We start from the raw sequence: 24127 nt of genomic DNA on the forward strand, positions 1-24127 counted from the left end.
CAGTCCTGGCATGGTAGTGTTGCATCAACAATTACCTACAGAAACCTCTGGAAGCCCTGAGTCTAGATGCAAACCTTCCTGTCTCAGGAGCAGCTTTTACCATGATGAGGTCCAGGTCAGTGTTTGTATAGTAGGGAAATTGCTCTTTTATTAGGCACAGCAGTTTAACTCCACATTGGGAGTCTTTGTCATTATGCTGTTTTGCTTTTGCAAAATGCTCGCCAAAGAAAGAACCTATGGAAATATTTTCCCAAAGGTAAATTTACGTCTCTTTCTTAGGAGTACAAAGACTCTGTTATAGCTGTGAAATTATAGGGTTTTTTTGAAAGACTTCAAAGTGCCCCAGTCAGAATATCAGATGCCTCCCCCTTCACCCCCCAGCCTGAGAGCAGATGGGGTCCACCAAGCCTTATTCCCTTTCCCAGAGTAAGCTTCCAGAAGTCCAGCTCCCTGCTCCCCACTCCTTGACTCCAAGCAGGAAGCATCTCTATTCGCATGAATTCAGGCATGTGGGGCTGTATTGTTCCCAGTAACAAATACCAAACCGAAGTAACTCTTCTGTTTCTTGCTCATCCTCATTCCTCTGACAGTTTCTGCCCCTCTTGTGTTCTATATCTCCATGGAATGGTATCACTTTTCCACTCAGTTACCTGAGCAAGAAAAATGGTTGCTGACTTTCCTTTAATTGTATGTGGGCAATCTAGTCACTCCCTGTCCTCTTGATTTTTTTATAGCTCTCAAATCTTTCCACTTCTTGGGCCATAGTGCTGTCAGGATTATGACAGAAGCTTTCAGATTGGTCTGTATGGGCTTAATTGCTGCCCAGGTGCATATCCTAAGACCGTTCAGGCTCCCCACCTGCCTCTGGAGCTGGGCCTTGTCTAGCTTCTCTGCTGTTTGAATTAAAGCCGTGTTGACCTTTGCATTGACTCCCTGGATCACTAACGTACACCTGCAGCCATGTCTTTTGTTGGGTGTAACTTTAGACGTACCCATTCTCAAGATCCCGGCTTGGAACTCATATTCTAGGAACTCGACCATGCCCCATGTCTGGGCGGTACCTGTTTTCCCGGCATCACCCCTAACACCATGTTCTTCATGTACTTGTCTGTGCTGGTCTTTCTTATAAGGGCCATAGGGGCAGGGGCTATTTCCTGTGTCCTGCTCTGTCCTGATGACCAGTCTGTCTCTTTCCTAGTATCAGTCTGTCCTGATACCCTGATGCCCAGGAAAGCACCTTATAGTCTACTATAATACGTTTTGGTTGGGGCGAGGGGATGAATGAGTAGGTGGGAAGTAAATAAATACAGTAAAGAAAATTAGAACGTTTCTTTGTTTTGATACAGGTACCTAATGTTGTGGCTCCCAGACAAAACTTGCATAGGGATCTCATGGTAGTTTTGTTGAAGTACAGATTCTTTTTTTTTTTTTTTTTTTAAGATTTTATTTATTGGAGAGAGTAAGCGCACAAGCGAGAGCACGAGTAGAGGGGAGAGGCAGAAGCAGCCCGCCGAGCAGGGCACCTGACTCCAGGCTCGATCCCAGGACCCCGGGACCATGACCTGAGCCAAAGGCAGATGTTTCACCAACTGAGCCCCCCCCGAGGCGTCTCTAAAGCACAGACTCTTCTTAAGTAGGTTTGTGGTAGGGCTCTTACAGCCTCTTGATGATAGGATGCCTGTGCTGCTAGTCCGTGGACCGTCCTCGGATTGGCGGGTGTCTAGTGCGGAAGGGAAAGACAGACTGTGAGCCAGCACAGGGAGTCGCAGGGTCTGGGGCAAGTCGTGCAGCCGCTCACTGTCTGCGCCCCCAGATGAGGCTACTCCTGGGAGCTGCCGTGTGGGGTGGGGTTGCGGATCGGACCCTCAGACTGAGCACATCAGTTCCTGCTGCCTGGTGGACAAGTGTTCATGACCAAATGAATCATTGGCATTGGCTTCCTCGTTGTGTATGTAGCACATTCTAGATCACATTGTCTTTGTATATGTTTTTATATTCAATCCGTGTGATAGTCCTGTGAAGTCACTGCTATCCTGCTGTCAGCACACTGGTGTTCACAACTAGGTTAAATGTCCTGTTGGCATGTTAACCGCATGTTCGTGGAGCTGGATTTGAAGCCAGCCCAGACCTCTGTCTCAGCACCGTGATACCGTAGCCCCTCCTAACTTAATTTTTCACACTAAGTTCTGGAGTTAGTTTTAAGAGACTGAAATGTTAAGATGATGATCCAAGCCCATTAAAAACATTAATTTTTTCTTTGTGAACCACTGGACAGGACTATTTTAATGAACGAATGAATTCAAATACCCAAATGTTCAAGGGGAGTTCCATGGAGAATTTGGAACTTTTTCTCTGCACGACTTCTGGCAAATTCTAGTTGTCCTGACTCTCTGTTCTTCTTGAGCTCATCAGGCTCTGTTTGGGTTACCCTCCCTGTGCTGCTGTCCAGAAACTGCCCCCTGGCAGAGAGCCAGGTCTCACTCCATCTGTCCCCTCCTTCAGAGGTCATGGTGAGGTGCTGCGTGTGTCGGGGTAAAAGCAGCTGCTTCCCATGTTCTGTGCAGTTTTCTAGCTGCTTATTGAGGAGGGTGGTCCATCCAGACCCTGCTCCTCCCTCATTTTTATGTCTTCGTTTTTCTCTCCTGTGTTGGGAGGGTTAATGTGTACTTGTTAGGATTTGTATCGGGATTACATTAAGTGAGTAATGTATATAAAAAACTGCTTAGGTGGCTAGCACATTGGCAATATTCAGTAAAAGGCTTTTTGTTTTTTACCTTATAATACTAGACTCAATTTTGCCTTTTTTTTTTTTTTAAGTAAACACTACCCCCGATGTGGGCCTTGAACTCACAACCCTGAGTTCGAGTCTTATGCTCTACAGATTGAGCCAGCCAGGCGCCCCAGGTTTTTTCTTATTTAGTAGAGGCTGAGTATATACTGTGTTCGAGTACAGTGAGATTTTAGTTATGTATTCAGTGAACATCTGCAAAACCTGACCTGACCTGTTTCCAGTTGGTATATCTGTTGTGTGGCTTTCATGTGCCATGCACAGGGCCAGCAGAAGTCCCTGCCTTCTCTGCAGGTGGGTCCCCATGTCTGCATTCTCCCTTTTCAGCAAAATGCCATGAGTTCCTTGCGTGTCCTGCCTGCACCTCCTTTCTTTATAAGCTCTGTGGAACTCCCTCTCAGCAGGCATTTCCTCCCCCCATCACTGCACTGGGGTGCAGAGAGAGGTTCTTCCTTTGACCAGGTCGTGCGTTTGGCACCTCCTTCCTTGACTTGGTCTCTCAGCCTCTCGGTTTACCTCCTAGCCCACTGGGTGCAGCTTCTTCGTTTCCTCTGGTAACAAGGAGCTTTCCCTGTCTGTCTCTAAACATCACAGAGGGCTAGGCGCTGTTGTCACACCTCTTTCAAGTTGGAAAGTGCTTTCAGGGGAACAGACATGATGCTTCAGCATCTGTAACCCTCCCAGGGCTCAGGGATCCAGTACAGGGCGCATTGCCTAGCAGGGCTCATCACAGGGGATCCAGGAGCCAAGCTTGAAGCATTACTAAGAACAGGAGGTAGCAAGGAAATGGGGGAAGCATGAGAGCCCTGTTAGGGAAGACTGCTCTGGAGTACGGCTGTGGAACATGGCGAGGAGAACGTGGGTGCTTGAAGCCGGTGTAGGCCAAGTGCTCACGCCCGTAGAGAAGAGGTTCCGGAGGAGCACCCTGCCCCCGGCTACAAGCGTGATTTTTCTGCTCTTCGAAGGCCTCCTATTGAGATAGTTTCTTTGTGCACACTGCATCCAAACACTTTCCTTACAATGATAGATACAAGCTCAGAAATGTTGCAGTGCTGGAGGAATTAGTTAATGTACGTTTTCTGCATGGATTTTGAACGCCTGCATTAACTCTGTTTTATTTAACATTTTTAAACATATAATTCAATTATCAAGTAATATTATAGAAAAATACTTTAGCTGTGTTTCTTTCCTCTGGGAGATTTGCAATTAGTAACAAAGATGTGCTCGAGAATGTGTATCATTGATTGATGTGCTCAGTAGAAGTAATTAGGAACCAGGCATGGACCTCCTCAGCCTGGCTTTAAGGGGACAGCCCTTACTGCTGTGATTTCCAGGAAACCTGGGGGTCCTGTCGTGTGACACAGACACACCAATCCAGGCTCCCACCGGCCGTCCACCCATTCTATCTGGCCATACTTCCTCTATTTCTTTTCATCACGTTAGCTACCATTGATTGAGTGATAAGGAAAAAGATGTCTTCCTGCCTTCTTCTTCCCATTGCCAGTCAGTCGCGGGGAAGCTGCAGTAGGAAGCCCCGTTCCAGGATGTGCCAGATTTCTCTGGCCTTTCCTGCCATAGGTGTGACAAGATGTGCCGCACCCATCAGGGTACACTCTTTTACTCCTAGTGTGGGGACTACAGTAGTTGTGTGTGTGCACGCGCATGTGTGCATACTGATGAAAGTGGGCTGCTTCCCCCAGGTCGAGGGTTTCAGGGGCAGAGAACATTGTTAGGTGGGGGTGAAAGGGCTCCCTAGTGTTTAGATGTATGGTGTACCTTAACTGAAAGGACTTCAGAGCCCCAGTGTCACACTGTCACCACCTGGCCATGGAGGAGACTTATGTCCTTGGAACATGCAGTGTCTTTCATCTTAGACTTTTATGTCGCTGTAACCAGGCAAGCACCACCCACCTCTAGCAGTTGAGGTGGAAATGAAATTAACCGAGATGACCTATGTCCTCCTTGCATGTAGAGTCACCCAGAAAGTAGTAATTTTGTTTGTAATGAGTGTTGGCAGTGGCAGACATTTGCCTCCGTTGATTGGACTGTTGGTCTTAGAGCTGGGGTCCAAGTTTGAGTTTTAGGGGATCCATGAACTTTTCAATCATATACAAAATTTTGTGTTTTAATGTATATGCATTTTCTCTTGAAAATGTTCATATTTTTCAACAGATTCTCAAAGATCTCTGTCATATGTATGTCAGTACGTGTGTAAAGAACTCCTTTCATAGAAGATGGTAAATGAATGGTAATTTGGTATTTGCAAGCATCATTCATTTTACCTGTTTTGCACAATAACATGTTCATGTACAATTAGAAGAGAGGCCTAGGCAGAAACGTAAAAATCAAGAACAGTTGCCGTTTATGAAATGTGCCCACGTGAATCGTTTCTTTGCTAGGTTGATAATTGTGGCTCAGGCAGTTGATTTTAGCCAGTGCATTTGGCATGGCATGTTGCTTTTGGTCATTTGTCTTCTGGGAAAATTTTTGTTCTCATTTTGTAAATAAATGTGTGCGTGTGTGTGTGTGTGTGTGTACTGTAAAATGCATACGTCTTGTGTATCCTGGTGTAGGTTTAACTACTACCTTCCATATCAGTGTTTACAACGTCACCAGCCCCAGCAGCCTCCCTCATGGTTCCTTTCAATCAATATCCCTGGGAAGGTGACCAACATTTTGATTTCTGTCACCATGACTTTGTTTTGCCTATTTATCATAATGTCCGTGAAATTCATCCAAGTTGTTGCATGTAGCACTTCCTCATTTTTCATTGCTATATAGTATTCCATTTAAGAATATACCACAGTTTGTTTTATTATTGATGGATGGTTGGGTTGTTTCCAGTTTTGAGCTATGTGAATGGCGCCGCTATGAATACTGCATGCGTCTTCTTTTTTTTTTTTTTTTTTAAGATGTTTTTAAATCTTTGACAGAGAGACAGTGAGAGAGGGAACACAAGCAGGGGGAGTGGGAGAGGAAGAAGCAGGCTCTTAGCGAAGGAGCCCGATGTGGGGCTCGAACCCAGAACGCTGGGATCATGCCCTGAGCCGAAGGCAGATGCTTAACCGCTGCGCTACCCAAGCGCCCCCTGCATGCGTCTTCTGGTGGCCCTGCGCCTGGGTCTCTCTTCGGCATGTACCTAAGAGTGAAGTGGCTGCTTGTAGTGTGTGTCCCGGTGCTCTCCAGCTGTAGCAGAGATCGTTTCCGACAGGCCTGTATCAGATTATAGCCCAGCTACCAGCATAGAAAAGCTCTATTTGCTCCACATCTTTGCCACGCTTATTAGCATTGTTGGTGTTTAAGATTTTGGAGCCATAGAAAAACTATACTTAAAAAATAAATTTTAAAAATGGAGATAAATTTCACATAACAGAATTTCACATGTGACATGAAATTCTCCATGTGGTTTTAAGTGTACACACAGGGTTGTGCGACCATCGCCACTGTCTGGCTCTGTCACCCCAAAAAAGAGACCCAATACCCATAGCCAGGCACTCCCCATCTCCCTCCCTCCAGCCTCTGGCAAGCACGTACCTGCTTTCTGTCCCCTTGGATTTGCCTCTTCTGGGATTGTCATATACATGGCTCCTGCAACCTACGGCCTTTTGTCTGGCTTCTTTGACTTACCCCAATGACGTCAAGGTTTATCCATGGTGTAGTGGTACCAGGACTTTGTCCTTGTTATGGCTGAATGCTCTTCTGCTCTGTTGTATGGATAGGCCAGTTTGTTTCAGCATTCATATCACTAAATGTTATTGTTCTGTTAGAATAGAGAAGATGGAAATTATTAAGCAGCACCTTTACATTTGTGTCTTGATCTGACCTCTGGCTGATTGGCTGCAGTTTATCGAAGTTTGCTTGGAGCACATGGATGGCGTCTGGGAGGCAGCCTCAGTTCCCTGCGGGTGCTCCTAGAAACAGTGCAGTGTGCGTGACATGTTCCTCTATTGGGTGACTTCGGCTAGTGGCCTCTTGGAGGCCCTTCTTCTTTAGTTAGGCCACTTCTGGGCCATTTTCCTCATCATGGTTTCTCCAGACCACCTTTTTATCCATTTCGGTTCCTTTTGTTACTGTAGCGTTAATTGGATCTTAGCTCAGCACAGTGGCTTTGTTACAATATTTAAATATCTAGCTACCTAACACAGAAGAAGATGCTAACACAACAGTCACGAGAAACTGGGGGAACCTTCATTATGGCTGGTTTTCTAGTTCGCTTAAGGCCTGAGAGAAAAAGTCTCTTGGATCAGGTTGGTCCGTCTTGGATAACAAAGTGGACTTTTTTTCCCCCTCGAATCCGTCAGTTATTTCCCCTTTTCTAAATTATTGACCCAGTATACCTGTTGTACAGTTCCGCCTTGGCTATCCAGTGAATGGTCGAGAATGACTATAACATCTAAGCCTGTGAGCCGATGAACTTTTGCTGGTGAGGTGAGCCCTTAGAGTTTGGGCTGGTGTCGTGTTCCGTGGGCCGTAGCTACCGGTAACATGGTCCCGTGCTCTCGGCTGGGAGCTCCTAGCCGGCGTAGAGACCCTCCTACAGACCGGGGAACTACAGGTTTTCAGACCCTCCGACCATTACTAAATACAAGGAACTGCAGAGTTCATTTGATCAGGTACGCTGGGGGCGATCACCTGATTCCACAAAGAATAGTTGGGTGGTTATGTTTTGAGAGGATATACATCTATTGCATGTGATACCTGGCTTTTAACAGTCAGTCTGTAATTAAATTGGTCTCGGTGGGGCATACAGATACCCTGAGAGAATTTAAATAGAGCCATACTAGTGTCGGTGTAGTTCTCTGAGGCAGGCTGCTGGCCCAGACTGTTGATCCTCGGGGTCACGTGTTCTCCTGATTCCTCAGAGTCCCTGAGCTCCGTTGGGGCTCAGGGAAATACCAGTATTGTTGGTTAGTTAGTGGCGCCTGGAGCCTAGTTTAGGTGTCTTGGGGTTAATAATATTCTGGTATCGGAGGTGAAAGGAAATGTGATTCTTAGATTTGGGTGAAGTACAGTACCATTTGTGTTCCTAGCTTCAGTTCTAAGGTCCTTGTTAGAAAGTTGTAGGGATAGAGAATCAAATAGACAGTTGGACAGATTGTCCGCTAATGTGCTTGTTTTGGAAAGACAGGGAAAGGGAAAGATAGTAGGAGGGCAGAGAGGACTGGAACGGTCACTGAACAGGTTAGTAGACTGAACCAACATAAGATAAAGATGTCTAGTATCTGTGAGTTTTGGTAGGGTCAGTTGGGTTATCTGATTGAAGTCCTTCTGGCTTCATTAAATCGAACTGGACAACTGTTTCATGATACCGGAAATAGTAGAAACATAAGACCTGCTTGTTGTGTGTAGGGCCTCCAGGATTCTCCTTTTACCTTCACAGGTGTTAGTACAGGCTTCAGGCTTTAAATGGGAGGACATATGCCTGTTAGAGCCATCAGTGCAGCCACCCGAGCACACAGAGGTGGCTTCCGTAACATAGCAATCAGAAGTTTAGAAATCCAGGGGCACTTGGGTGGCTCAGATGGTTGCATGTCCAGCCCTTGGTTTCCGCTAAGTTCCTGGTCTCATGGGTCATGGGATTGAGCCCGGCAATGAGTCCTGCATCGCTCCTCATGTTGGGCTCTGCGCTCAGCAGGGAGTCTGTGTGAGATCCTCTCTCTCCCTCTGCCCTCTCCCCACCCTGCTCACATGTTTCCCTCCCTCCCCTTCCCTCCCTCTCTCAAATAAATGAATACATCTTTAAAAAAATTTAGGAAATCCAGCACAGGGTATGCCTTAATTATTTTTAATATTCTAAATTGACAAAGCAGTTGTATAGTTTTGGTTTTTGTCAAGTACAAAAAATGAGAAGGGCTTAGCAATGTTAGAAATGTCCAATGTAGAAAGTTACTATAATATTCAGAAAGGAAAAGATCAGTTTTCCATCTGGATCCCAAGATAGAATCTCTTTCATATTTGTTTTAGGTGTTTAGCTAATTGGATCCATGGAAAAGGTTATTTCTGATTGTTTCTAAGTTTTCCTCCTTTTATAGATGACAGTGTTGGCCAGTGGCCACCTCTCTGTTTCTGAGTTTAAATATATACAAGTGGGGCACCTGGGTGGCTCAGTTGGTCTGCCTTCGGCTCAGGTCATGGTCTCCGGGTTTTGGGATAGAGCCTCACATCAGGGTCTGCTTCTGTCTCTCCCCTGTGCCCCTACCCCCTCCTCCTCCCCCTGCTGTGCTCTCTCTTTCTTTGTCAAATCAATAAAATCTTTATTTTTTTTAATGATTTTTTATTATATTATGTTAGTCACCATACAGTACATCCCCGGTTTCCGATGTAAGGCTCGATGATTCATTAGTTGCATATAACACCCAGTGCACCATGCAATACGTGCCCTCCTTACTACCCATCACCGGTCTATCCCATTCCCCCACCCCCCTCCCCTCTGAGGCCCTCAGTTTGTTTCTCATAGTCCATAGTCTCTCATGTTTCATTCCCCCTTCTGATTACCCCCCTTTCTTTATCCCTATCTTCCCCTACTGATCATCCTAGTTCTTATGTTCCATAGATGAGAGAAATCATATGATAGTTGTCTTTCGCTGCTTGACTTATTTCACTTAGCATTATCTCCTCCAGTGCCGTCCATGTTGCAGCAAATGTTGAGAATTCGTTCTTTCTGATAGCTGAGTAATATTCCATTGTATATATGGACCACAACTTCTTAATCCAGTCATCTGTTGCAGGGCATCTCGGCTCCTTCCACGATTTAGCTATTGTGGACATTGCTGCTATGAACATTGGGGTGCATATGGCCCTTCTCTTCACTCCGTCTGTATCTTTGGGGTAAACACCCAGTAGTGCAATGGCTGGATCATAGGGTAGCTCAATTTTTAACTTTCTAAGGGACCTCCACACTGTTTTCCAGAGTGGCTGTACCAACTTGCATTCCCACCAACAATGTAGGAGGGATCCCCTTTCTCCACATCCTCTCCAGCAATTGTTGTCTCTTGCCTTGTCTATTTTTGTCATTCTAACTGGCGTAAGGTGGTATCTCAGTGTGGTTTTGATTTGAATTTCCCTGATGGCTAATGATTTTGAACATTTTTTCATGTGTCTGTTAGCCATTTGTATGTCTTCATTGGAAAAGTGTCTATTCATATCTTCTGCCCATTTTTTGATTTGTTTATTTGTTTCTCGTGTATTGAGTTTGAGAAGTTCTTTGTAGATCTTGGATACCAGTCCTTTATCTGTAGTGTCACTTGTAAATATATTCTCCCATTCTGTGCAGCTCGAAATCCAGCATTGTGATGCCCCCAGCTTTGTTTTTCCTTTTCAACAGTTCCTTGGAGATTCGGGGCCTTTTCTGGTTCCATACAAATTTAAGGACTATTTGTTCCAGTTCTTTGAAAAATGTCCTTGGTATTTTGATCGGGATAGCATTGAAAGTGTAGCTTGCTCTGGGTAGCATGGACATTTTAACTATGTTAATTCTTCCGATCCATGAGCATGGAATATTTTTCCATCTTTTTATGTCTTCTTCAATGTCTTTCAAGAGTGATTTATAGTTTCTAGAATATAGATCCTTTACGTCTCTGGTTAAGTGAATTCCAAGGTAACGTATGGTTTTTGGTGGTATTGTAAATGGGATGGATTCCCTAATTTCTCTTTCTTCGGTCTTGTTATTCGTGTATAGAAATGCAACTGATTTCTGAGCATTGATTTTGTATCCCGCCACGTTACTGAGTTGCTCTATAACTTCTAATAGTTTGGGAGTGGCTTCTTGTGGGTTTTCCATATAGAATATCATGTCATCTGCGAAGAGAGACATTTTGACTTCTTCTTTGCCGATTTGGATACCTTTGATCCCTTTTTGTTGTCTGATTGCTGTTGCAAGGACTTCTAGTACTATGCTGAATAATAATGGCGAGAATGGGCATCCTTGTCGTGTTCCTGATCTTAAGGGAAAGGCTTCCAGCTTTTCCCCATTGAGAATAATATTTGCAGTAGGCTTTTCATAGATGGCTTTTATGAGATTGAGAAATGTACCCTCTATTCCTACACTCTGAAGGGTTTTAATCAGGAAAGGATGCTGTATTTTGTCAGATGCTTTTTCGGCATCAATTGAGAGGATCATATGGTTCCTGAGTCTTTTCTTGTTGATATGATGTATCACGCTGATTGATTTGCGAATATTGAACCACGCTTGCATCCCAGGTATGAATCCCACTTGATCATGATGGAGAATCCTTTTAATGTACTGTTGGATTCTATTAGTAAGTATCTTGTTGAGGATTTTGGCGTCCATATTCATTAGGGAAATCGGCCTGTCATTCTCCGTTTTGAGGGGGTCTTTGCCTGGTTTGGGGATCAAGGTAATATTGGCCTCATAGAATGAGTTTGGTAGCTTTCCTTCTGTTTCTATTTTTTGAAATAGCTTTAGGAGAATAGGTATTATTTCTTCTTTGAATGGTTGGTAGAATTCCCCAGGAAGACCGTCCGGGCCTGGAGTTTTGTTATTTGGAAGTTGTTTATCACTGACTCAATTTCTTCATAATTAATTGGCCTGTTTAAGAAATCAATTTCTTCCTGTTTCAATCTTGGTAGTTTATAGGTTTCCAGGAAGGATTCCATATCTTCCAGATTACTTAGTTTATTGGCATATAGCTGTTGATAAAAATTTCTAATAATCCTTCCGATTTCAATGGTGTTGGTCGTGACCTCTCCTTTTTCATTCATAATTTTAATAATTTGGGTCCTTTCTCTTTTCTTTTGGATAAGTCTTGCCAGTGGTCTGTCAATTTTATTGATTCTCTCAAAGAACCAGCTTCTAGTCCTGTTGATCTGCTCTACTGTACTTCTGGTTTCTGACTGATTGATTTCTGCTCTAATTTTGGTCAACTGCTTCCTCGTGAGTGGATTAGGCCTGTCCCTCTGTTGCTGTTCCAGCTTCTTGAGGTGAGAATATAAAAACTGCATTTAGATTTTTCTATTCTTTTGAGTGAGGCTTGGATGGCTATGTATTTCCCCCTTAGGACTGCCTTTGCAGTATCCCATAGGTTTTGGACCGTTGTGTTTTCATTCTCGTTGGTCTCCATAAATTATTTAAGTTGATTTTTGATTTCCTGGTTTATCGAGTCATTCCTGTGCAGGACGGTTCTTAGTCTCCAAGTGTTTGAGTTTCTTCCAAATTTTTCCTTGTGGTTGAGTTCTAATTTCAGAGCGTTGTGGCCTGAGAATATGGAGGGGATAATTTCAATCTTTTGGTATCAGTTGAGACCTGTTTTGTGACCCAGAACATGGTCTATTCTTGAGAATGTTCCATGGGCATTAGAATAGAATGAGTATTCTTTGGTTCTGGGGTGTAGTGTTCTATATATATCTATGAGGTCCAACTCGTCGAGTATGGCATTCAAAGCCTTTGATTCTTTGCTTAGTTTTTGCCAGGGTGATCTATTTCTGATAGTGGAGTGTTGAGGTCCCCTACTATTAATGTATTTTTATCTATATGTCTCTTTATTCTGGTTAAGAGTTGGCTTGTGTATCTTGCTGCTCCCCTGTTGGGGGCATATATATTTATAATTGTCATATCCATTTGTTGAATACATCCTTTAAGAATAGTATAGTGCCCTTGTGCATCTCTAACTATAGTCTCTAGTTTAAAATCCAATCTATCTGATATGAGAATTGCTACCCCAGCTTTCTTTTGAGGTCCATTTGCGTGAACTCCATCCCCTTACTCTCAGTCTGAATGCATCTTTGGGTGCGAAATGAGTCTCTTGTAGACAGCAAATGGATGGGTCATTTCTTTTTATCCAGTCTGCAACCCTGTGGCGTCTTATGGGAGCGTTTAAACCATTTACACTGGCACTAAGACTGAGAGATAGAATTTTAATGATGCCATGTTGCCTGTAAAGTCTTTGTTTGTATTGGTTGTGACTTTCTTTTCTGTATCACTCTTGGGGCCTTTTTACCTTTATAGAACCCCCCCTTCATATCTCCTGTAGGGCTGGTTTCGTGGTTACGAAATTGGTTAATGACTGGCGATTCTGAAATGTCTTTATTTCTCCATCAATTCTGAATGACAGCCTTGCTGGATAAAGGATCCTTGGCTGCATGTTTTTCTCTGAAAGAGCTTTAAATATGCTCCCCCAACCCTTTCTCTCATTCCAGGTCTGTGTAGACAGGTCTGACGTAATTCTGATGCCTTTGCCTTGGTACGTGAGAAATTTCTTTGCCCTGGCCGCTTTCAATACTGTATCCTTTGATCTAATATTTGTGAATTGCACTATGACGTGACGTGGCATAGGTTTGTCGTGGTTGAGCTTGAGAGGGGTCCTCTCTGCCTCTTGGACACGAATGTTTGTTTCCCTTGCTAGATTAGGGGAGTTTTCAGCTACAATTTGTTCAAATATCTCTTCTAGACCTCTGTTTTTCTCCACCCCCTCGGGGATGCCGATGATTCTGACATTGGATCTTTTCATTGAGTCAGTAATCTCCCATAACCTACATTCGTAAATAAATAAAATCTTTAAAACATAAATACATAAACAAACACAAGTAGGTTATGATGACTTAACTGCTATGTCTTAACTACACTTGTCACATTAACTTTAGATTTAAAACATGTTCATCTTAACAACACTTTGTTAATGTGGGTTTTGCAAATAACATATGTTTAAATTGGCTGAATTAAGTAAGACTGTATGTAACTCAGCACAGTTGTATTCTTTATATTTTGCCATTCCTCATTTCCTTAGGAATTTTTTTAAGTCTCCAAAAATTATTCACCAATTACTTTCAAGGTCTCGGTGTTAGCAGTCTTAGAAATTAATTTATAGTTGATATTAAAGACTAATGTTGAATATTTTCATCAGATATATAGCATTAAAATTTTTATAGTGATATCTCAAGTAAAGTAAATGATTTACATAGTTGCCATATTATCCGAAATCCAAAAAACAGTCTGTGTAATGAAGATATTCGTTGAATTGTTATGCCGGCAGTCCATGCTTTGCATGGTTCCAGTATGTACGAATATCAATTTCTGTGGCTTAAATAATACCCGTCCTCAACAGAATGGTTCCGTTTTAGTTAACACAGGTTATCACCTGTGGGCAATTGCATCAAGTACAGACTCGGTCTGCAGATCACTACAGAAACAACAGATGTGAAGTGTGACCAGCGGCCGGTCACGGTAGCTCTTTCCCAGTCTGCTGCTGACTGGCCACCCTGCGTCTGTAACTCAGTTTATACACAGACAGCAAATGTGTAGTCGTGGTGCCTTCTTGTTTGCCAGGGATAAACCCCTGTGACATTTTACAAAAATGGATCATCATAGGAGGGAATTGGACAACAAAGATGAGTTGCAGTGTTGAAGCAGGAAATGGTCACACTGGAAGTGAAATCGAACGGGCCGAGGTCCTGTGAAGCTGGTGACCGTGGAGCGGGAGCAGCCGAGCCCTCGGCTTGCATGAAGCCGCCCCAGGAACCAGCGGACTTAGTTGCGTCACTCTGGCCAGTGGACCCAGCAGTTATTTCAGCTCTTAAAGCCGGTGTGTGGAGTTTGGGCAGGCTCTGCGTGCTACAGCTGGAGGTGACGCGGACGCAGAAATCCCAGCAGTGCGGCGGGAAGTAACGGAGAGTGTAAGTGTGTGGTGTGCGGTGCGGCAGAAGCTTCCTGCGCCGTGCGGGTCACCGTGCAGCGTTCTGACTGAGACGGTCACAGAAGCACATAGCTGACTGTAGGAATGTTGACTTTGCTGTGGAGCCAGACTTTCTAGTTGTGTGGTCAGGGGAGCTTTGCAAATAAAGGTGAACTTATTGACAAGTTGAGGAAGAGAGTTGTGACAAAAAAGAGGATGTTCCGGAGGAGGAGACGTGGCAAGAAAGTTCGTAGCAGAGGCGGTTTCGGAGGTGGCTTACGACACTGAATGTACGAGGCTACAGTGATGGAGGCTGACCCAAAACTTAGAAAGGAGCATGACAGTTTGCGAAGGCATTGGAAAGATACTTACTCCGTGTCTTTAGTCATAGAGCGAGGGGAAGAAGAAGGCAAGTGCTGTTCAAACCACTTTTGTCAAGTCATCGTAGGCCCCACACTCCTGTGCAAAGCGAGAACCACCTGTGCTTCCTTTAGTTGGGATCCATGCGATATTAGTTATCTTTGCTGATAACAAGTCATCCCAACACTTAGTGGCTTAAAATGACAAGAATTATTTTGTTCCAATCTGTTGTCTGGACAGGGCTCCACAGGGACAGCTGTTTCCATGTGGCGGGAGCTCAGGAGGCACAGCGGGCAGCCAGAGGGCCCACTCGGAGGCTGGCTCTGCCACGGGCCTCGGAACTCGATGCTGCCTGTCAGCGGGCAGCTCAGCTCAGGCTTTGGTTCTTGGAGCTCAGTTCTCGGGCTTCTTGCGCTTCTGGGTAGCATGTGGTTGGGTTTCATGAGCGAGCAGCCCAAGAGAACCAAGGGAACCTAGTTTGCCTCTTAATACCTGGCGCGGGATGTTTCTTAGGTGCGTCAGGAGCCCCCCCAGATGTGAGGGGAAGGAACGTGGCCTCCACCTGTGGAAGAGAGAGGCAGAGTCACACTGGAGCAGGAGGCACTTTCACAGCGACTTTTGGAAAATACAGGCCGTCACGTATTGATATAACATTAAATATTTAAGTAATGTTAGCTCTTTGTTAAGTAAAATCAATATAGGAAATTTAGTGTATTCAGATTAGACTCTTGATGAGAAGAGAAACCCGAATCTTGTGTGAAAGAACAACATTTGGGAGAGGAAGGTTTTTACAGCAGTCTAGTTTGTTTAAGGATTTCCTGTAACTAGGGTCATCACCAACTTCTTAAAAACTCTCCAAACTTGTTTATGTCTGAAGTTTTTAAAATTGATCTGTATCAGTTTGCATTCTTTGCTCCTTCTCTCATGTTCTGGCAGACATCTCAAGTTTTATTAAAGGGCTGGCATATTTCAAGGATAATCAGTTTGCTGTCTTGGTGGGATCTTGGTGTGTGTTAGTGAATATCATCTAGGGAACTCTGGAAGTATTTTGCTTCCTCTCTTGCATCTGTGCTATTTTATGGAGTATTTATATCAGACTGTGGGGTGAGGCCCAGCTTGAACTCCAAGGTTCGTCAGCACCTTGTTTCCTCACACCCTGACTTGGGACTGCCCTACTTCTTTCAAGAGCAGAAAAAGTGTCTATCTCCTGTGTTAAAGGGAGAGCGGAGGCTCTGATAGTCAGCAGCGAGATTAGCATTCCGTTTTAGGAAGCCCTGCCCTGCACCCCCCTCCCCCACCCTCCCCGCAGTGCTGCCTGGGGCAGTGTGCTGAGCGTCAGAGCTCTGATGCCTGAGCAGGTCTCAACTATGGAATGAGAAGTCCCAAGCGAGGCTTTTTGCTACACTTCCCCATTATCAGCATCCCCCAGCAGAGTGGTACATCTGTTATAACTGGTGAACCTACATGGACACATCAGTTATCGCCGAAGTCCACGGTTTACTGTCGGGGTCACTCTTGTGGTGTACGTTCTGCGGGTTTGCGCAGATATATAATGACATGTATCCTCATTATACTGTCCTACATAATCTTTTTGCTGCCTGAAAAGTCCTTTTTGCTCCACTTTTTCATCCTTGCCCCCCCCAAACTCTGCATCCACTGAAATTTTTACTGTCTCTGTGGGTTTGCCATTCCTAGAATGTCATATATTTGGAATCATATAGTGTGATCGGCTTCTCTCACTTAGTAATACGCATTGAAGTTTCCTCCAAGTCTTTTCATGGTTTGGTAGCTCATTGCTTTTTAGCACTAAATATTCCATTGCCTGGATAGACCACAGTGTTTTTTATCCTTTCACCTGCTGTAGGGTGTCTTGGTGGCTCCCGTGCTCTGACAGTGTGACGAAGACTGCCGCACACAGAGACCTCTGTCTGAGTGTTTAACCACCCTTGCCTTCCTCTGACGGGTCCCTCTTGGTCATGATACATTATGAAATATTGCGTGATGACATTTGCTGATCTTTTTTTTTTTTTTTAAAGATTATTGCACCTGTGTTTGTAAGAAAGATTGATTCGTACCCTTTCTCATATTGTCCTTGACTGGTTTTGTATCAGTGTTTTGCTGGTTTCATAAGATAAGTTGGGAAATGTTCCCTATTTGTTCAGTGGAAGAATTTCTGTAAGATTAATATTATTCTTCTTTAAATTATTGGAAGAATTCAGATATTCCTTTGTGGGAAGAATTTTAATTGCAGATTGACCATTTTTAACGGAATAGGTCTATTTAAATAGGCTTTATATTTATGGTTTTGGTTTCGTACAGCAGCAGTTTCTAATGGCTTGGGCTTAAGTTGTACTTTGTAAAGAATTGTGTATGCCCCATCTCAGGGTACCTGGGTGGCTCCGTCGGTTAGGTGTCCGCCTTCGGCTTTGGTCATGATCCCAGGGTCCTGAGATCAAGCCCCAAGCTAGGCTTCCTGCTCACTGGGGAGCCTCCTCCTCCTTCTCCCTCTCCCTCTGCCCCTCCGCCAGCTTTTGTGCTCTCTCTTTCTCTGTTAAATAAATAAATAAAATCTTTTAAAAAAGAATTGTGTATGCATCTCAACGTTTGTGTTCATTGACATAGTTCATGATATTCTTAATAATATCTGATATTCTATCATTACTTCCTATTATTAACATTCTGTTATCTGTTCTGCTTCATTCTTGCTGTCATTAGTTTTCGCCTTATCTTTTTTTTCCTTGATTAGTCTTGCTAGAGGTTTATCAGTTGCATTATTCTTGTTAAAAAAAAAAAAAAACCAAACCTTGATTTTGTTCAACTTCCAAATTGTACTGTGAAATATGGATATTTAGATCATTAATTTCCAATCTTCATTTCTAATACATGCATTTAAGAGTATTGATCTTAGGGACGCCAGGCTGACTCAGTAGGTGGAACGTGCAACACTTGATCTCAGGGTTGTAAGTTCAAGCCCCAGGCTGGGTGTAGAGATGACTTAGAAATGAAGTCTTTAAAAAAAATAATAAAAGCGTAGATTTTATTCTAATGACAGCTCTGTCTGCATGTAGTATTGATCTTTCTTTTAATTGTATTGTTGAATTGAGAATACTTTGAGTTTCTTTTTGGCTAATGGGTTACTTGAAATATGTTGCTTAATTTCCAAACGGTGATTTTTTTCCAGACAGTTGGTGATTTTTTAATTATTTTGTTGTTGTCCAGCTTTAATGCTAGAGACAGAATATACTTTTAGTAATTTTAGTCCTTTAATATTTATTGAATTTTGCTCTTTCACCTGCCACGTGGTCAGTTTTAGTGACTGCCTGCTGTGCGTAGTTAGTGGGTACTTCTCTTGCGGAGGTGAATTGCGCTTGTGCTTTCAACAGAAAGGTAGTGCTTTCTGTTGGTTAGATTGAGTTTGTCTGTCATGCTGTTCCCGTTTTGTCTGCTGGGCCCAGGTGGACTCCTAGTCTCTTCTGCCTGTCTTCAGCTTCACTGAGCTTCTAATGGCTCCCTTTGGGCTTGGTTTCAGGATTGGTAACTATCTTAAAGGGACAACTAGCGGAGTGTGTGGCTCAGTTCTCCACCCTGTCCTGCTCACCAGAGTCCTAGGGTCCCCATGCTCATAACTTGGTCTCTCACTGCCAAAAGCTCAGCTGGTTTCTCTCTCATTGGTGGCTTTTTCTTGGATCTTCAGGCTCTTGAAGGCCCAGAATTGGCAAATGCCCTTTGGGAAGAGGCAGCTGTTGTTCAGTGTCTCTTCATGTCTCCACCTATGTCCCCTGCTGTCCTGGTTGCCTCACAATGTCTTGGACTCCAAACGTTGGTCTGGTTTTTTTTTTTTTTTTTCTTTTTTTTAAAGATATTATATATTTATTCGACAGAGACAGAGACAGCCAGCGAGAGAGGGAACACAAGCAGGGGGAGTGGGAGAGGAAGAAGCAGGCTCATAGCAGAAGAGCCTGATGTCAGGCTCGATCCCACAACGCCGGGATCACGCCCTGAGCCGAAGGCAGACGCTTAGCCGCTGTGCCACCCAGGCGCCCCGTTGGTCTGGTTTTTAACCTGACTTTTCTCAGTGGGAGTGTTCATGTTGGCCAAGCTATTGCCCCACATTCAAATGGAAGTCTTCCTATCACACCGACAGACCAGACAGTGGTTGGTTTGTGCTTTCTGGTTTCGTTTTATTTTCAGTTGTGACTTGTCTGACTCTCCTGCTGAGGGACTGGATAAGTGGGAGGACTTGGTTTTAACTCTGGGGTTTTTGTCACCAGTGCCTAGTATGTGTCATGACCACTCATTGCATTTTTATTGTATGAAGAAAGAACTTGCATCTCATGTATAGGTTTTCAGAAGTAGTCAGCAAAATTAACATATTTGGCTTTCCTGTGAGGTTTTCCCACAGATTTAAAGGCTATGATTTTAAAAGGGTGGACGGTGATTTGACATTGTTCATAGATAACATGGTGAATGTTTGACAGAGCTAAAATAGGACTCCTGGTCTTTTAATTTGTTAAGAAAATTTAACAAATATTTGTTATGCTATTGTGAATTCGGTAGTGCTCTGGGTGCAGGAGAGTACAGCGATTATCTTGGTCAGTCAGGTCTCTGCTCTCCCGATGCTCACCTTCTGCATATGACATGACCATAGGGGAAGAACATAGAGCAGTGTTGTTAATATAAGGATCAGTATATCATGTTTTAATAGATTTTAACCACATTTTAATAGATTTCAAATATGGTACACTGACAGCTTTTTTTTCCCCCTTCTAGAGTATGACAGATACATAGCATCTAGCAAAATAATGGCAGCTGCTTACCTTGACCCAAACTTGAATCACACACCAAATTCGAGTACCACAACTCACCTGGGTACCGGAGTGGAATGTTCCCCTGGGGCAATGGAGCGAGTGTTGAAGGTCTTTCATTATTTTGAAAACAGCAGTGAGCCAGCTACTTGGGCCAGTATGATCAGGCATGGAGATGCTACCGATGTCAGGGTAAGTGCATTTTCCTGGGAGAGACCCTTCATGGACATTAAAGTTACATGGGCCTAGGTTAATGGCACACACCAAAAAAGATAAAAATTTTTATTCCCATATTACAGTGATGTTAACTTTTTCTTTATATTATTTATTCACTTAATATGTGACTGACAGAATTTTAATTGTAAAATATCTTAGGAAAATAATAACTGAATCATGTTATTCATATAATGTTATTGATGTTTTTCTCTCCTTTTTTTTTTTTTTAAACTTTTTAGGACATAAGAGAACAAAGCAATTAAAACAACCTCTAATACTTAGGAAATAAATTATTTTCTATAAAGTGAATTTTGAAGGTATCTGCATGACTCCAGATAGGATAGGTTCTTCAAAAACTGATTGGTTCCACACACCAGGCATTTGTCAAGGTTCTGGGGATATAAAGGGTCCCTGCTTATACAGCTTACTGTCTACAGTGGTGGGGAGGAGACACCCATGGCCTTAGTTGCAGTGCAGTGCAGAGTGTGCTTCCCAAGGCAATCCTGGTGGCGAGGTTTCCTGTGTGAGTAACGTTGAGTGTAGGTGGTAGCCTGTGGGTGGTCAGTGAGCATCGTGGCCAAGAGAGGTGAGAGGCGCTTCGTGGGCCAAGATTGCTGAGAGTGGGGGGTGAGAGGGTAGCGGTGTGGTTTCAGAAAACTGAGTTCAGGACGCCAGTTTTCAGCAGGTGTTTACTTTGGCCAGGTGTTACAGAGAAACTGCTCCTTCCTTCCCTCTGCCTACTCCGTGTTCATCTCTAAGGAGGACAGTGTCCAATGCCAGGATGAACCGATACATCTTTTTTCCCCCCTTTCTTTTTATAATAATGAAGCTAATTAATCTGCTGCTCTTAAACTTATATGCCTTAAGTACTTTTAAGCAAATTAAAGGGATTGACAGAATTTAGATTGAAGGGCACAGTATTACATTGAAGTTCTATGTAATTTCCATTACCTCTATAATATTGCAGTACTCACTGTTCAGGTGGATTAATTATTCAAAGGTGAATAATTCATTCAGGGTTTAAATATGTACTAACATCTACTTGTGGTATAATTGAAATATAGTAGTCTCTTGTTTTAAAAAGCTTCAACTTTTTATGAAGCTCGATGGCTTTTTCTAGCTTTCCCATAGTTTTATTTTATATTTAATTTTATAAACAGAGTCACTTGGTAGAAAGGCCAGCAGCCAGTGTTCTACCTTAATGTTAATTGGAAGATTCATATTGGAGAGAAACCTTGCAAATGTAGAGCTTATGGGAAGGCTCTTAGTATATGTTCTAGTCTTTGTGAATTTCAGTTACAGTGAATGAGGAAGTCTCTTAAAGCACTGCATCAGCCTTAATAAACTTCCGAGTATTTGTACAGGAGGGGAGCCCTTTCAGAGATGTGAATTTGACAAGACATTTAGCAAACATTCAAGATTGATTATAACTGAAAATGCACCGTGGAAAGGCTCCACGACAAAGGTGTTTTGGTATCAAATTTACTATACACAAGAGGATCCATATCAAGGAGAAAACCAATGATCCCTGGGCACATGTCAAGCCTTTAGCCAATGTTACAAACTTACCAGATGAAAACATTTATATTGTGAAGAAGAACTTAAACCAGATTCACATTCCTAAGTTATGAGAACATATTCGTCGGACTTTTATGAAGATCAATATGAGCAAATCCATGTGCCTGAGAACCAGGTGGTTTTACTTCATAGTAATTGATAAATGTTTGAAATTAAATAGCTCCCATCAGTTGATGATTTTCACCTTGAGGCAAAGAACTCTGAGTTGGCATTGGTTCACCACAGCTTTTCCTGTGATGGAAGGTGGGCGTTATTCATCACTCACATTCATTTAATGCTATAACATTTGAAAATGCAGTAGTTTAATTCTAAAGTAATGGATTTGCACAACTGAACAGAATAGTACTGAAGCACATGTCCATGCAGTCTTTCTCCCCAAGAAGCACCACACAAGGAACACTACAGATAAAGGAACCGGCATATATCGTTAGGGGTACAGTGGAAGGAACATGGCAGCGTTTGAGGGCCAGTGACCTCCGGCAGAAATGGGGTGGGGGGCTGAGTTCAGAGTGGAAGCATAGGCATTTGGTAGAAAGCAACAGACCATTTAATAATGGTAGCAAAGAGGAAGCCAGGCTGCCCAGTTTCTGAAAAGAGATCGCTTACTGTTATCCAAAGTAACCGAATATTAGAAAACAACCCAAAGGAGCTGAATAATTCGATTCAGACCCCACCCTGCTGCACTGCCTGCTCCGGTCGCCGTGTGCAGCAGGTGGACACTCGGGCGTAGCCAGTCTCAGCCGATGTCTTGTAAGTGTAAAAATACAAGGTTTTGAAGACTTAGTGTGAAAAAAGAAGGTAAAATATCTCATTAATAACCTGTTTTGATTGCCTGTTGAAAAGATCATGTTCTTGACATATAGTAGGTTAAATGAAATATGTTATTAAAATGGAATTCACCCATTTCTATTTATTTATTTATTTTTAGAAATTTTAAAGGAACATGTACAGCTTGCATTTTCATTTCTGCTAGACAGTTGTGCTCAGTAGAAAGTAATTTGCTTGACTCAAGAAGCAGCACCTTTGGAGGCCTTGAGAAAATATCTGGATTCTTGTTGTAATTCATTATAGAGGTTTTATTTCTCATGCTGCAGTTAGCAATTTTACTCCTTTTACAGATATGTGCTACTTTATTTTAATAAATGGTTGTTGAAAGGATTCCTAGGACTCCACCATTTATAGGCAAAGCGTACAAAGCAGTGTCTCAGGTGCAGGCCTCATGGCCTCGGACACTCGGAGGCCATCCCTGGCCCACGTGGCCACCTGTGTAGGAGGAGGCCCAGCACCTTCTTCGGGGGGGGGGGGGGTTCTGTGAGATGGGCACGTAAGCACGTTCTGTCTACGTCATCTGCCTCAACCTGGCTGGTGTGGCTGCCCAGATGGGACCAAAATCAGGTGCGAGTCATAACACCGGTCATGATTCCTGCCAAGTGCTGGCAGACTGGCGCATCCTGCCCCTAAATAAGCAGCAGCCCACGGAGGCAGACATCACCTACCTCAGCCATAGCGTTGGCCCCGGGTCAGTAGCAAGGCCCAGGCAGCTCCAGAGCTCAGATTGGGGTTAACTCATGCTGGACTATGTTGAATAAGAATGGTCATCTAGAAACATTGTAGTGGTACTTCAGAATAATAAGGGTGTATAGAAAATTCCAGATTCTACCAGAGGAATCCCCTACTTGGGAAACAGAATGACATTTACATCAAACTTTTCATCAGCAATGCTGGATGCAGGACAACACTGGAACAGCATCTTCTCAGGGCTCAGGAAAGTGAGTTGTACCGCAGAAGTCTTCCAGACAGACTACCAATCATGAAGACTGCGAATGAAGGTGTCTTTAGAGAAATAAGGGTGTAGAACGTTAATCCCACAGGCTGTCTTTAAGAAAACAGGAGACATAATAGAACAGATCCGTGAACCCAGAAAGAAGTGCTGTAGGGATGCAGGCGGCCACAGGTCACCACCGTGCGGTGGTCTCCGTGCAGCCCCCGTGCACCTCTCCTCCATCTTCTTGGTCTCTTCAAGCTGTGACCACCGTTTAATCCAGCTCTGCCTTTTCCACACCTGCCCTCATTCTGACTGGTCTCCCTCTGAACTTGGGACCTGTGTGCCGCCCAGCTGCATCTGCCCCTCTCCGTCTCTACGCTTCTGACTCTGAAAGGACTGTGTGTCAGTCTGAGGGCTTCCCTTCTTTCAGACACTTAGAATCATCTGTTGCTCCTCCTTTGCTTACGCCCTACACCCAGTACGTTAGCCGGTCCTGCCACACGGTCCCCAGATGCACCTAGAATCCACCCACTTCATCTGACCCCTACTGCGACACCTTCTTCGAGCCACATGGTCTCCTGACATCCCGCTGTCCCCCTGGAACCCCTGAGTCTGTTTACAGCCCAGCAGCCAGGTGACCCTATGAAAACGAAAGCCAGAGCGTGTCACTCCTCAACTCAGAACCTTCCTGTGGCTTCCTGTCTCATGTAGGGTGAACGTTCAGGTCCTTCAGAAGCCCCTGACTCTCCTCTCCCTGTTGCGCCCCATGACCTTCTCTCCTCCAGCTCGCTCCCTTTGACTTTCAGCTTCCTGCGCTGTTTCTCTAACATGCCAGTCTTGTAATCAGTCATTTGCTCAAAACCTCCAGCAACTCCCCATTTCTCTCAGAGGAAAGCCAGATTCCTTCAGCAGCCTACGAGGACCTACAGGATCTGGCTCTTTGTGGCCTGTTCTTATTTCCAGTGACTGCCCTCGTTCCCTCAGCCTC

The 24127-nt window shown here is 43.8% G+C and overlaps 1 protein-coding gene across 1 annotated transcript in view; it reads left to right on the forward strand.

The window, feature by feature from the left end:
* The window catches only part of LOC123803136 (focal adhesion kinase 1-like), a 62766-nt gene that overhangs the window by 32625 nt on the left and 6014 nt on the right, over positions 1–24127 (forward strand). The window contains exon 3 of the mRNA XM_087853858.1: positions 19546–19772. Coding sequence (XP_087709984.1) covers positions 19578–19772 — 195 coding nt within the window. The 5' untranslated portion in view covers positions 19546–19577. The remainder of the gene's footprint in view (positions 1–19545; positions 19773–24127) is intronic.

Source organism: Ursus americanus, chromosome 22, assembly GCF_024610735.1.
Source record: "Ursus americanus isolate L20-20 chromosome 22, mUrsAme1.1.p, whole genome shotgun sequence".
In the NCBI taxonomy this organism is placed as follows: Eukaryota; Metazoa; Chordata; class Mammalia; order Carnivora; family Ursidae; genus Ursus; species Ursus americanus.